Here is a 14,565-nt window from a genome sequence, read left to right as displayed (position 1 = left end):
CCTTCTTTGGAAAGAGTCCACTTCCTCCTCAGACATTTCAGTGTTTGGTGTTCTCAAATTTCACTCTCACTTTTCTTAGTCCTGTTTATACTCAATATGTCAGGTTTGAAGTGTCCCCAAGTATCAGTCTCTGGTTTCAGAGGGTTGCTGGACAGCTAGTAGAGTCTCAGAAAATCCCAACTTGAAAGAATTTAAGACAAAATTATTCATCAACCCCAAACTTCTTGCTTTCAACCTGAATTAATAAGACTTTATCAGCTAAAAGTAGCACACCTACCAGCCGCCAGGCTGGAGACCTGGGCATGGCACCTTTGACTTCTCCTTCACTAACCCAGAACCTGTTAAGTTTTCCTTCTAAATATTTCTCACTTGATCAACTTTCACAGTCTCAACATATCTTTTGGAGACTGATGGTTTCCAGCTAGTCTCTTCAGTCTGCCCTCTAAACAAAATCAGACACAAGTGTGTGAATGTCTACCCTTGCTCAGGGGCTGCTCGTGTGTGTTAGAGGGAAGCTACGTTCAGTGACATGATTATGCAGTCCTTGCCACGTGCCTCCTGCCTACCTTACCATTTCTACCCACACCACTCCTTACACGTGGTAAAGAGTGATTTCACAGGGCTTCTCTCTAAATACAGTACCATTTGTTTTCATACACCTGTTCTTGATTCTTTTGTCTAAAATTCTTCAATTTTAATTATTTCTTGCCAAAATATCCACCTGCTCCAGAAAGGTTTCCAACATGTCTCCTGGGCAAGGCTCCTGTCTAGCAGCTCACCCAGTGCTTCACTTTGATGAGTACATAAGTTATCCAGTGAGCATGCATTGTTTCTCTTGTCAGGAAAAAAATCAATGAAGAACCAAAAGGAGAAATAAAAATAAGTTTGTACGTACGTTACTTGTACTACTTATCTTTGTAATCCCACTTCAAAGCCCGGAATCTGTCAACTGACGCTAAAGGAAAGTGACTGACAGTAAGGAGGAGTGCATAAAATAAACTACAGAAAATCTAGGAGACTTGTAGTATAGTAGTTCATAGTGGTCGGAGTTCTGATATCTGTGCTTATGCTGCTATCTTTATAGTTAGGCTAAAAATAACTCTAAATAAGTAATTTATTTGCTTCAAGTTAGCAAAACTAATTAAGAAGCTGTCCTATTTTGGACACCCAATCTTTCATCACCCAAGGTATAATTTAAAGAACTATGCCACGTGTAATCTTCCTAAAGTGGGAAATCAGCAGGATTATCAAAACCCTGTAGAAAACCTTAGCAACACTGTGCTATTTAAAACATGGAAAATTACTTACATGCAACAGCAATACAGCAGCAAGAAAGGACTGTCCTTGACAGTACCCGATGTCTTCATCATACACAGAGTAGGCCTAGAGAAAGATAATGAAAAAGTCATATTAAGAAAAGTAATAAGGGCTTAGGATCAGGGTCTGGTTAAGGGGCCGCAAAGCTGGCAAAAAGAAGCCCTTGAAACAGCCCAGGAAGCAGGCCAAGGAGATGGACGAGGAAAATAAGGCTTTCAAGCAGAAACAGAAAGAGGAGCAGAAGAAACTCGAGGAGTTGAAAGCCAAGACCGTGGGAAAGGCCCCCTGGCCACAGGTGGAATTAAGAAATCTGGCAAAAAGTAAGCTGTTCCTCATCTGAGCTGATGGTGACCCTCTTCCATTCCTACTTAAACATCTGGATTCCCTGCCATAACATCTTTGCCACCTACAGCTAGAATGCAGTGCTATCTTGGAGCTTATTGTACATTGTAATAAACTTGTGTAATAAAATAAATACAATGGAAAAGAAAAGAAAAGAAAAATCATAAGCCAAGTGTGGTGGTGCATGCCTTTAATCCCCACACTTGGGAGGCAAAGGCAGGTGGATCACTGTGAGTTCTAGGCCAGCCTGGTCTACAGAGTTGAGTCTGGAACAGCCAAGGATACACAGAGAGATGCTGTTTCAAGTCTGAGAGATGCTGTCTCAATTCCTCCCCCCGCCCCCCCCCCAAAAGAAGAAAACTCATAAATCTTAAGCGTTGGCTCACATTAGGTGCTGGTTTGTCCTATTTTTGACCTTTCTGTCACATTTTCACTGATTTTTCCCAGTTGAACCAGTTTGCTACTATGGCACTGGGATTCCTCTAAGATACCTTTTCTAATGCAATGCTATATGTCCCATCATCAAGAGCCATCCTTAGGGTATACAAATAAACAGACACTGGGATGACCTAAATTATTAATGTAAGCTAATTTACATGAGCCTATGGGAACCCTGGGAAGACGATGGGGGAATACAAGGCTCTAAAGCTGGTATGAGGGTTCTAGCGCATTGCAACAGAAAGGTCTCGAAGCTTTTCACAACCATAGTACAAGTCCACCATTCTGAAAAACAAAACAACCACTAAAACCTTTAAACAGGTTGTCCAACCTGCAGCTGATGCCAAGAACCACTATCACTATGACTCAACACAAAACACACAATTAGTGATGGTTTTTGTGAGGTTATAGAATGCAAGCTTACAGATAACATTGCTTTGCAATGTTAAAAGGTTGTATATGCCTGCTGTAAGCTCTTAATGACCTTCAAACTCCTCTTCTGTTTTCTGAATGCTGAAGAGTAAATGTGACCCCTTTTATGCATACTGCAGACAAGGCATTTAGCATTGCCCTGTGTGTTTTTCAGATGGCCAAAGGTACATGGTGCTGAGAACATACATCCACTATTGCAGGAACTGGCTACTCCATACCATTCCTGACCCTTTAGCTATGAGCTGGAAGACGGCAAAAGAGCTCCACTCAGAGGGAATACACCACTCCTTGGGAAATAATGAATATACCATTCAGGTCCATATTTGCCTCTTTGTCTTCACAGGAAAGGAAATAAAGTAGTTGGCTTAATATTTTCTAACTAGTAGTTAAACACTTGAAGACATTATATACTAGGTTTTAGGAGGCTGAGCCAGCAAGGAGAGTATGCTGATAAAATGGGAAGATAAAAAGTTAGGAAGATTTTCTGTGCAAGTCCAGATGGCTAACATTTTAGATTTTGAAGGATAATCATGGTCTCAGTCAAAGTTTAAAAGACATTCCTAAATCAAAGAAAGTACAAAAACAGGCTGTGAAGGCCATGGTTCACTTACTGGCTCCTGATACAGAAGAAAAGTTAGATACTGCCATATTTATAAAAGCTAAACATCCGAGGACTGCTACTTAAATTCTAGGTGGGTACCAAGCCCAAGAGTGTGCTTTATTTGAGATGATTTCAACTCAATGTGCTTAATAAAACACATTGTGGTTTAAGGTGTATGAAGACTTCTTGCTAAGGCCAATGGTTATTAAAGATATTTGCATTTTTTTCCAGTACTGAGGATGACCCCAGGGCCTGACACATACCTAGGCAAGCATTCTGCACTAATCTACTGCCTGGCCTTATAACCATTTTTTTTTTCAGTGTATAATACAGTCAGCTAAACGTATACATACGTTTGATTTTCAGAATGCTTGAATTGGTAGCATTATGCTAAAATATCATTAAAGAACAACCAACTTATCATCCCACTAGAATGTTCGCCTGTGCCTTTGTAGTCTAATCTCCTCCTCAAACATCAACTGATCTGAATTTTACAATAAATTTGTAAGTTTAAAATAATCTCATATAAATAAATCATATCAGATACACTCTTGTGTTTGGTTTCTTTTATTTGGTGTAATATTTCTCTGATTTCTCCATGTTATTATGTCATAGTTGTTCAATATTTATTCTAGAGTAGTATTTTGGCGTACAAATATACAATTTATCTATCCTTCTATTCTCATTTTTGTCCTAGTTTTTCAAAGAGATATACTTTTTGTGTTTATTTTTTGTTTTGTTTCTGTATATTCAACTTCAATGATTTCTGATAATTGTCTTAATTTGCTTTTTATGCTGTAATAAAACACTGACCAAAATAAACTTTCAGGAAAAAAAGTTTATGAGGCTGACAGGTTATATACAGTCCATCATCAAGGAAAACCAAAGCAGGAACTCCAGACAGAAACTGGAACAGAAGCTAAGGTGCAATGCTTACTGGCCTGCCTCCCCTGCCCAGCCAATGTTACTGTACAATGTAGGACCACCTGCCTAAGGGTAATGCCACCTACAGTGGGCCCTCCCACATCAATCATCAAGTGAGACCATGCCCCTCAGACCCAACTACAAGACAATCTGATGGAGGCCATTTTTCAAGTAAGGGTCTTTCCTCCCAAGATGCAGTTTGTTTCCAAGTTGAGAAAAATTAACACATATACTGCATTTATTGCTTTATTTCTTCTATTTAATTAAAGTTGAATTTGTTCCTTGTTTACTTTCTATTTATCTTGTTCACACATGCGCATGTGTGCATATGTGCACATGTGGAGGTATGGAAATTAGAGGACAGCTTGAAGGAGTTGGTTCTCTCCTTTCACCATGTGAATGGCAGAGATTAAGTGCAGATGCCTCTACCCATTGAATCATCGTTCTGATCCCATTTTTTTTAATGTGTGGATAATTTCATCATGCAATGCATTTTGACCAAATCAACCCCCTTTCCCTTCTCTCCAATCCTCCCTGTCCCTCGCAGAACTTTCCACTCCTAACTTGATACATGTTCACCTCCCCCCTTTAAAACCCAGACACCACTTAGTGCTTTCTGTGTGTGCATGAGTGTAAGACCACCTACTGGAGCATGGGTAGCCTCTAAGGATCACATCCCAGGAGAAAGTGGACTTTCCCTCCTCCAATAGCTTATTAAAATAATATCCTACATCTTTCTTCTTTTTTAAAGCAGGTACATTCCTTTGTAATTCTGAAAATGCTAGTGATTATTGTTCCTCTTCCTGCAAACTATAACCATCCCTAAACAGTATGAGTCAGTGGAAAGGCACAAATCGTCTCCTCTCAACTCAATGGATTTTGATATAGTACTGTCTGTGAAGACCTAAGTGTTTCTAAAACTCACGGCCTTAGAGAAAAACATGGGGCTATGTTACTAAAAAGGTTCAAAAGTGGGATCAATGTGGCAACCTTTTCACTAAGAGATGAAGAAGAATGGGGTAGAGCTGCTCCACTTCTTGTTATGGTCTTAAAAAGAGGGAAGGACAAAGGGAAGGAAGGAGCATCTTTTTTTAAAGCATAATAAAATCACTGTCTACCATATTATCCCAAATTCCCATCCTTACGATAACTACATATCCTTGTTATTTCTGCAAAATTATTATACCATCACCTTCACACTCAAGAGTTTCCTAATTAGAGGCACCCAATTCATTCTAGGACCCAAAGTATTGAAGTAGCCTAATTTTGTGTCCTTATAACTTAAAAATATATGCTAATACAATTATATTTTACACCTCAGTACTCTTTTTTTTTTTTTTTAGCTCATAAGCTATAATTTTTTCTTTTTTCTTTTTTTTCTTTTTCTTTTGAGGTAGCGTTTCTTTGTGTATCTCTGGCCATTCTGGAACTCACTCTGTAGACCAGGCTGGTCAAACTCAGAGATCCATTGCTTCTGCCCACTGAGTCCAGGGATTGATTAATGGCATGTGCCACTGCCTGGTTAAGATATAAATTTTATTTTGAAGATTATGACATTTTATTATATTAAGATAGAAGGATTGCAAACAAAAATTAAGGGACTGCCTTGTTGTTCCTCCACTCTTAATTTCCTTGGTCCCCTGAATTCTAGAGCTGAAATCCTAGGAATAATTTATTACTGTTGTTCCTTACTTATCTGTTGAGTAAGTGGCTATGTGTCTTTTTTTCAAACTCCTAAAAATTACTTTGCATAGCTCTTTTTATTCTTCTCTCATTTACTGCATCCCACAGCAGATCTCACCTCCCTGACTGTACAGAACTAGAGCCAAGCGCATTACTCAGCTTCAGGAAGCTGCTCAGCTCTAGCACTTCATATGGACTTTTTGAATCTTATATTTAATGAGTCAGTAAGGCAAAGATGAAACACAAATGAAAATTATATTATGGGACTATTGTTCTCTGTTAACTCTTTTCTGCTAAGATGATATTACCATATTCTCCTTTAACATCCACAATAAAACCACTGAAGCCAGGCACAGTGGCGCACGCCTATAATCCCAGCACTCATGGAGGCAGAGGCAGGTGGATCTCTATGAGTTTAAGGCTAGGCTGCTCTACAAAGCCACACAGAGTAATCATTTAAAAAACAACAAACTAACAAATAAACAATAACAACAAAACAAAACACCCAAAAACAAAAGAGAAATGCTGGGTCATCGGAACCACTACCCAGTGAATGTGAAAGGGGCATTGCCTCCTTACTACCAAATTTACAGAGCCCTGCCTAATTTTAAAAACTGAAAGATCAATTAGCATGCTTTAAATTTAATTTCCACGATCTATTCAGCCACATTTCTGATGGTTTAACTTGTAGTTTTATTTAAAATGTATGGTGTGTGTGTGTTGGGGTTGCTTTTGGAAGAGGTGTAAGGAAAAAGAGAAGAACTTTTAACCCAGCCCTAGGTTGCAGTGTTTCTGAAAGCAGGGTGCTTTGTCACTTCCTTTCCTACAAACCAGAAACTCTGAGATTTTTAAATGAGAATGAACATTTTGAAAGACAGTAATGCGTTCTCAAAGTTGTCCCTTCCCTAGAAAAGACATCCTAAAACCATGGGTCTCCAAAACCAAATATGCTTCATCAAACTGCATCACTTGACAAATATTTGATATTTTTTACACAAACATATTTAACTTTATTTGGAAATTGTTCTACTTACATGCTTATTTATGTTATAAGAGAAGTTTAATTAAAAATGAAGATGGACAATTTCTAAAACATGGGGATGTAGTGAACTCAATGCCTCCATGAACTATTCTCCAACTAGACTGTGGATGCTGTGAACACCAGCAACAGTAATCTTACTTTCTACAGGGTTATGATTTAGGTTTGGACAGGCAGCATAAGTGACTCCTCAGGATCAAGCTACTCAGCTGGCATTGACTTACTAGTGTGTCTGTGCAGTCTGAAAAACAGGGTTAGAGCAACTTCTTTGTCTTGGAATTCGTAAAGTACTGTTCTGCTTAATATAAGTTTTCTGAGTTAAACACAACCTCTCTCTCTTTTCAAGCTTATCTTGTATACCTGACCTCTCTACACATCACTTTACTATTTGCTGAAGAGATGCCTGATTACCCGGACTTTAAAAAAAAAATCACCTGGGTACCACTTCTGGAAATAAAGAAGAGGGTTCTATTTGATTAACCTCCCTCCTGATTACTAAATTAAACAACGGCAGGGGAAATGTACAGAACAATTGCCAAGAGCACTGCAGACTGAACAAAGCAGGTGGCACTGCAGGGGGAAGACACCTGGAAGGAGGGACGGCAGCTGGTGAAACTGACTATTGTGTACAGTCCTAGGAAGAGCTGGGTGGCTCCACTATTTATTTTGATAATTAAAAACCTCTTGAAGGTAGAGATGACATAGCACTCTCATTCTTTATGGCCTTTGCCAGAGGCCATGTTCTAAAGGTTCCACATTGGAATGAGCAGAACACTGAAACGCTGCTGTGATCTCACTGCTTTGAAGAACTAGAGAACGAAGGGCCAGATGCTGTAGTCTGCTATAAGCTGAAAATAGTAAGAATTTTATATACAAGACACTAACAAAATAGAAACTATATACAGAAAAGTTATATAGTAAGTTAAATTGCTAACAAGTCAAATGGCAAAAATATTAATAATAAAAATACACTTGGTAGTTACCACAGGGTCACAGTTGTTACGTTAATATTTAATTAGAAATTGTTGGAGATTTAATACAGTATTTAAAAACACAAGTGACATTTTAAAGAATTCTTTAGCATTAATTTTTATACCTGTTAAATAACTATTAGCATGTACTTGCTAATGAGCACTACAAACTGTTTTAAGCACTTGCATATAGCAACTTACTCAATCATGGTGTACTGGCTGTTTTTTTTTAAATTTATTATAATTTATTCAGATTATATTCCGATTGCTATCCCCTCACTGCTTGTATCCTCCCATTCCCACCCTCCCACCCTCTTCTGCCCTAGTCCCTTCCCCTACACCTCTGACCGAAGGGTACCTCCTCCCCGGCAGGCTGACCACGGCCTATCAGGTCTCATCTAGATAGCCTGCTTCCCATTCCTCTGTTAGTTTACCAGGCCTCCCCACCGTGTGGAAGTGATCAAATCATGGGCACCAGAGTTCATGTCTAGTTTCTATGTCAACTTAAAACAAGCTTAAGAGTCACCAGAGAGGAAAAAGCCTCAATTAAGAAAATGCCTCAGTAAGACCAGGCTATCGGCAGACAGACCCAGGCCATTGTGGATGAGAGCACCCCTGGTTAGGTGGTTCTGAGTTCTATAAGAAAGCAGCTGAGCAAGCAGCACCCCTCCGTGTCCTCTTCATCAGTTCCTGCCTCCAGGTTCCTGTCCTGGCTTCCTTCAGCGATAGACTACAATGTAGAAGTGAAAGCCAAATAAACCCTTTCCCTTCCCCCTTGCTTTTGGCCATGGTGTGTCATTACAGCAATAGAAACCCTAATTAAGATACTTGGTAATGACTTCTCTGGATAAGTATATTATTATCTTCTGTTGACTGATGGAGAAACTGAGTCACAAAGAGGTTAAATAAACCATTCTATGTCACTAAAAAATGCAAACGCCTTCTACTGCTTTCTTCAATGATATGTTTTTGTTTTAGTTTTTTGAGACAGGGTTTCTTGGTGTAGCCTTGGCTGTCCTGGACTCACCTTGTAGATAGACCAGGCTGGCCTCAAACTCACAGCAATCCACCTGCCTCTGCCTACCAAGTTCTGGGATTAAAGGCATGCACCCCCCCCCCCTCCGGTCCCTTCAATGATCTTTAAGTTCTCCAAAACTCCTTCCCTCATCTGTGTATCCTTTTCCCCTCCTCATTTAATCCTATAGTTTCAGTCACCCCCATCCATCCAAAACTATCTACTTACTCTATTTCCCTACCTGCCCCATCTTGTCTCTCTGGGTCTAAGAGACCTAACTTAGGATGATTCTTTTCCTAGATTCTAACATGTATGAAAGTGATCTAAATGAAGCTGCCAAATAATAAGGAGACAGGGCCTCAACTGAAGTTACTAGTCCTGGGATCTGGTTACACTGATTGAATTGTGGACCAAAGATGTCCCATTGGAATCTTTGAACAATCCAGGCTGTTGCTAAGAATATAGGTTTTTCTCCACAAACTGACAGAAGAGCTCCATTGCTGAAGACAACACCTATATAACTCACTGAACATGGAAATGTTGAGCTGGTGCCTCCTTAAAGCCTTCACTCCTATGTCATAGTGTCTTTGGTACAGGAAGGTACTCTGCCCACTAACTAAAGCCAAGCCAGACACAATCCTTATTTTATTACTTACAATAATAAAACAAAATAAGAGTTTTTGGACAAAATCAATGTCCTTAAGGCAACAAATATTCATAACTTAAATTTATGTACTCTTCACACAGGTTACACAAGTTATTCAGACTTAGCAAATTAATTCCTCATACCCTCTTGGTATCATTAATATCAATTCAACTTGCCCCCTCTATCACAAATAAGGAAACTGAAGTATAATGATTTAACTCTGCTTCCAACTTAACTCAGATACTCAACACAAGATGCGATCCACATTTAAGCAATCTGGTACCAAATTTTCACTACCAAAGTACATTGCAAACCTCAACACCCTGGGAACCACTATGAAAGACCCTCCACATGTAGCTGCACTGTAGAGTAATGCTATGGAAACAGGTATGTTCAAGTTGGAAACAAACAAACAAACAAACAAACAAACAAAAACACTCATACATACTGATAATCTAATCTTCTCTCTCTCTCTCTCTCTCTCTCTCTCTCTCTCTCTCTCTCTCTCTCTCTCTCTCTCTCTCTCTCACACACACACACACACACACACACACACACACAGAGCTAGAGAGCTTCCAAAAAAGTTTTGTTGTAAACTCATGCTTCTCCTGGTAACTACCACTTATTGAGCATATTAGGCACCACACCAAGCACTGTATATTAGATTAACTAACTACAGGGACCCATGGGGTTGGCTTGGCCTAGCTGCTCTGAGAGGCATGCATCATAGGTTTTTAAGATTAGAGTTCATTGCTCTTGGGCCTTCCAATTCCTGAGAGACTGATGCACTCTCTCAGGCAGCGAAGCTTTCAGGTCACTTTGTGTTTCTGTGTGTGTTCCCTTAGTAGTCAAGGAAGCACGGAAGCTTGACAGGATAATTGATCTTAGGCATTAATCTGTGTGCCTTGTATGGCTTGCAGGCTTCACTGTATCCTGGCAGCTACAACTATATTGATCATGGAAATTGCCATTATATTCTGTTTTTGATAAAGTTATAAAAAGTCTGATTGATCTTAATAAAATTGCCATAGCTTCAATTGTGTTGTGTCTGCTCCAACCTGCCTGATTTAATTCCTTGCAGCCATATCATGTGACACTGGCATTGTAAATAAGCTTGGGCACTTATAGCTGACTATATTGGTTAATCCTCAATAGAGTCACACAAAATACAGGCTTTACTTTTTTTTGTTGCAAAACCCCAGGATTTTCTTTCGTTTTTAGAACATGGAAAGGACAGTAAGAAACTAACTCCAGAAATACTAGAGAGAAAGAGAGAGAGAGAGAGAGAGAGGGAGAGAGAGAGAGAGAGATTGAGATTGTGTGTGCGTGCGTGTACACATGTGCACACATACTCACACGCAAGTGCACATGCAAGCTTCAAGCAATATTATTAGTATTAAAGTATAGGCATTTTAGAGGCAGTGAGGACAAGTCTATCACATATCATTTTATTAAAACACTTTTATCCAACTGAGATAAGGAAATATCAAGAAGTTATTACTTATTTATAAACAACTGAAAATTCAAATGCTCCTTTCTTGGTTTATATTACTATGACATAAAACTATTTTCTTGGATGTTTCTAAAAATACAAAGAAAGAAAGCATGAAAGCCACAACTCACATGGAATTGTCTAGCTCTACAGCCCAGTCTCTTTGCTGTTATCTCTATTTGTTTTATGGATATCTAGGTCTGAAGATGGCTTGATCTGCATAACCAAGTTCAGAAGATAGTTATAAAACTTAACTCTCAAGCACAACATTTTCTCTTTGATTCATACTCACAGAGTATTCAAAACTGACCATAACCATGACTGCAGCTGGGGAGGCGAGTGAATAATCATCACAAAATTCTGAGAGTGGCTGCTTAGGTGGGGGGAGGACTTGATTAAAGAAGGTGTGGGGCTAATGAAAAGTACTGGCAATATTTCTCCTTATTTGTAAGTATAAGAATATTACTTATTTTTTAAAGTGACAAGTACAAATTAAACATGTTCAATACATTTCATAATTTTTAAATTATAATTTAAATATTTAAAAAGTACTCATTAGTAGCCATTCATTCAATAGTTTGTATTTCTATTTGAATTTGGCTATCACCTCCAGAATACAAATATATAAAAGACAAAACCTAGGAGTTTAATTAACAACTATATATACACACAGTCACTTCTTACTATTAACTGTACTTATGGTCTATGAAGTTGTCAGGCCACTAGACTCTACAATTCTGATTATTTTCCCTGGAATAGAAAGGGTTAGGCACCTACGTACCTTTGGCCACAACATTTTCAGCAATCCACCATGGCAAAACTTGGTTGTAACTGTGATGGGTTTTAAGGCAACAAATCTAACACATACTATTGACTCATTATTACTGAGAGAACTCATGCTTCAGTGAGGGTATGTATAACCTAGGCACATCACAACCTCTCAGCAGCTAGCAGCACTAGGCAGGGCTTCAGTGCTGCACATGGGGCCCTGGTACACACCAAAACCACCACGAAAAACATGGTGTGATGTTTGCTTACAGTATAGGAAGTTAGCATCAAAACACTCCAATTTCTAAACTCTGTGAATGCATGTGAAGAAGAAGAAGAACAACCACAAAAGTTAATGGTTTACAAGTGCTGATTTTGAGGTTGCAAGCAAATTTTACAAAGTTAGATGAATCTAGAAGTACAGATCCTGTAAAAATGACTGACTGTGAATATGTGCATGAGTATGTGTGTGTATATTTTATTATGTAGAAATACATGTTCAAAATTAAATTGAATTAGCTTATCTCAGCTACTAGCCTAAAAAATTAAATACAAAGTGTTTTTAATAAAAGCAAAACCGTTATTGATTATAATCATGAATCATTAGTTTCAGAAAAGTGACAAATGCTGAAAAATTCATGTACAATATCGGTATAGGTCTATTCCCAGGCTACAGTTCAATTACACTTGAAATTTGTTTCTAGGTGACTACTCTAATTAAAAATTTCGGCGCCTAATATCCCTCATACTGTTCCCCCCAAGCTCTTAGAATTATTATCAATTAATTACATTTCCATATCCATTCAGTACCTAGAACAATCAGTCCACGATGATGAACAAATTGTTTTATAAAAGCTCATTTATCATTTCTTTCCTTTGAAACTCACCATGTGTTTTCCAATAAAAGCAATAGGTTCTGAGGATCTCTATCACTCCAGCGCCTGGAACAGCAATTTTCTAGTACAACACTCTAAGCCTCTGGTTCCAAATGCTTCTTAGGTGTTTTCCATTCGTGGCTCTGTATGGTAAGCATCTCAGATCCTAGCTCTGCCACTTTCCATAATTACTTATCTTCACTTTCATTGAGACAAAATATGGAAGACCAGCACAGACAGTAAGCAAAATGGACAAGCCAGCTGCTCTAATGAAGCTTAGTTTCTTAACATGAAAAGATGGCAACTGTCATGGTAAATAATGTATATGACTGAAAGTAGTAAGTATAATACTGATAAAATACGAAAGAGAAATGGACTAAAAAGAATTTTTTAATTTTTTGAATTATAACTATATCATTTCTTCTCCTCTTGCTTCCTCCAAACTCTCCCACATACCTCTCCTTTATCTCTTTTAGAATTTATGGTCTCTTTTTCATTAAATGTTGTTATATGAATATGAATATATATTGTCCTAAATATAACCTGGTCAGTCTATATACAGCCTGTATCTGTATGTTTTCAGGCTGACCCATCTGTGGCTCTTCCCTGGGAAAGATGATTTCTTCACTCTCAGCATTCCTTAGGTGCCTGCAGTTCTTCGTGTAGGGCTGAGACCTTCAGGTCTTCTCCCTGTCCACGTCGGCGTGTGTACAGTTGTTCTTGTTCTGCTAGTGTTTAGGCAGTTGTGCTCTTGAGACTTTATGGATGTAGCTTGTGACATTAATAAAGAGACACAGAAGATACTTAACTTTTAGTAGTGGGGAATATAGCCATCACTGCCCATGAAGAAGTACCCTTGAGCAGAGAACTGAGGGAAGCTAAGAAGTGAGCCGTGTAAACCTGTTGGCTTTAACAAAGAGCCAGTTTAGCAGAAGAGCTATGAGTATGGGCTTGTCTGTACATGTGGCAAAGCCGGAATAGTTGAAGAATATCCAGGTATGACTTTACAGGCTGGTCAACCTCTGTAAGGTCCTTTGTTTTTACACTGAGGAAAATGAGCAGTTACTGCAAACAGGAAGACCAAGAAGGAGAGGACACTAATTTACACCAGGGTGACAACAGTGGAGCTGCTGAGAAATTGGCTGGTAAGTGACAAAGAGTTCTTAATGGATTGACTACGTGGAGCTGAGAAAGGCAGTCGTGTGCTGCCTGATGCGTGGAAAGGTAGAACACTAACTAAAATGAAGCCTCTGTGTGGGAATAGAATCTAAAGCTCTGCTACACGCCTGTACTTTCCCAACACACACAGGTGGACACAAGCATGGCCATGGCAGTTTTTGGAAGGCAGAACAAGGAATTCCAAGTTTGCTCTTCCGTAGTAGGAGAAAATTGTCTGATCAACACTTTCAGAACTCTAAAAAGCCAATGAAGGCTTACAGAAGCATGGGAAATAACTATTTCAGAAAAGCACCTGAATTGTGAGTTGTCTGGAAAATGTCATCCTTTAGCCCTTGAATAACCTTGAAAAGCAACAATCTCCCTGTGGAGAGACAACCAGCCTAGCAGCCATCCAGGACAGAGCTGGGTTTCAGGTCCTGTTCAGCCTCACTCCCAGAGCCTCATCAGGGTCAGATCTGTCAGGTGGTTTCCAGCAACTCTACCTATGAGGCTCACACAGTGTAAAGGCCTTCTCCCTGAAGCATCTGACAATCAGGGGTGATGGTTAAAAATCAGACAAAGTACATATCAATCATCAAGCTCTTTTTTTTCCTTTTTTAAATTTGGAACAGAATTTTATGTTTTTTTTATTTTGTTTTTCCTTTTTAAACGTTTTATTATATAAAAATACACAAATTCAGAACATAATATTTAGAAGCAAATTTTTCTCATAGACATCTTCTGGATAATAGTGTCATAATAAAATAAACGTTACCAGGTAAGTGAAGGCTTTCATAGGACATGCCCCTTAGGCTAGTAACCAGATATAAGTGAGTATATACCATTTGAGTCTTTCTGTTTCTG

At 38.8% G+C, this 14,565-nt stretch overlaps 1 protein-coding gene across 2 annotated transcripts in view; it reads right to left on the bottom strand.

Annotated features, from left to right (window-relative positions):
* RABGAP1L (RAB GTPase activating protein 1 like) overlaps positions 1-14,565 on the bottom strand; it is a 573,647-nt gene that overhangs the window by 210,379 nt on the left and 348,703 nt on the right. For both annotated transcript variants that reach the window (XM_084782440.1, XM_084782439.1), the window contains exon 15: positions 1,309-1,383. In XM_084782440.1, coding sequence (XP_084638566.1) covers positions 1,309-1,383 — 75 coding nt within the window. The remainder of the gene's footprint in view (positions 1-1,308; positions 1,384-14,565) is intronic.

Source organism: Acomys minous (assembly GCF_964271855.1).
Source record: "Acomys minous genome assembly, chromosome: 1".
Lineage (NCBI taxonomy): Eukaryota > Metazoa > Chordata > Mammalia > Rodentia > Muridae > Acomys > Acomys minous.
The sequence above is the reverse complement of the archived record's forward strand: the minus strand, read 5'-3'. Positions and strand labels throughout refer to the sequence as shown.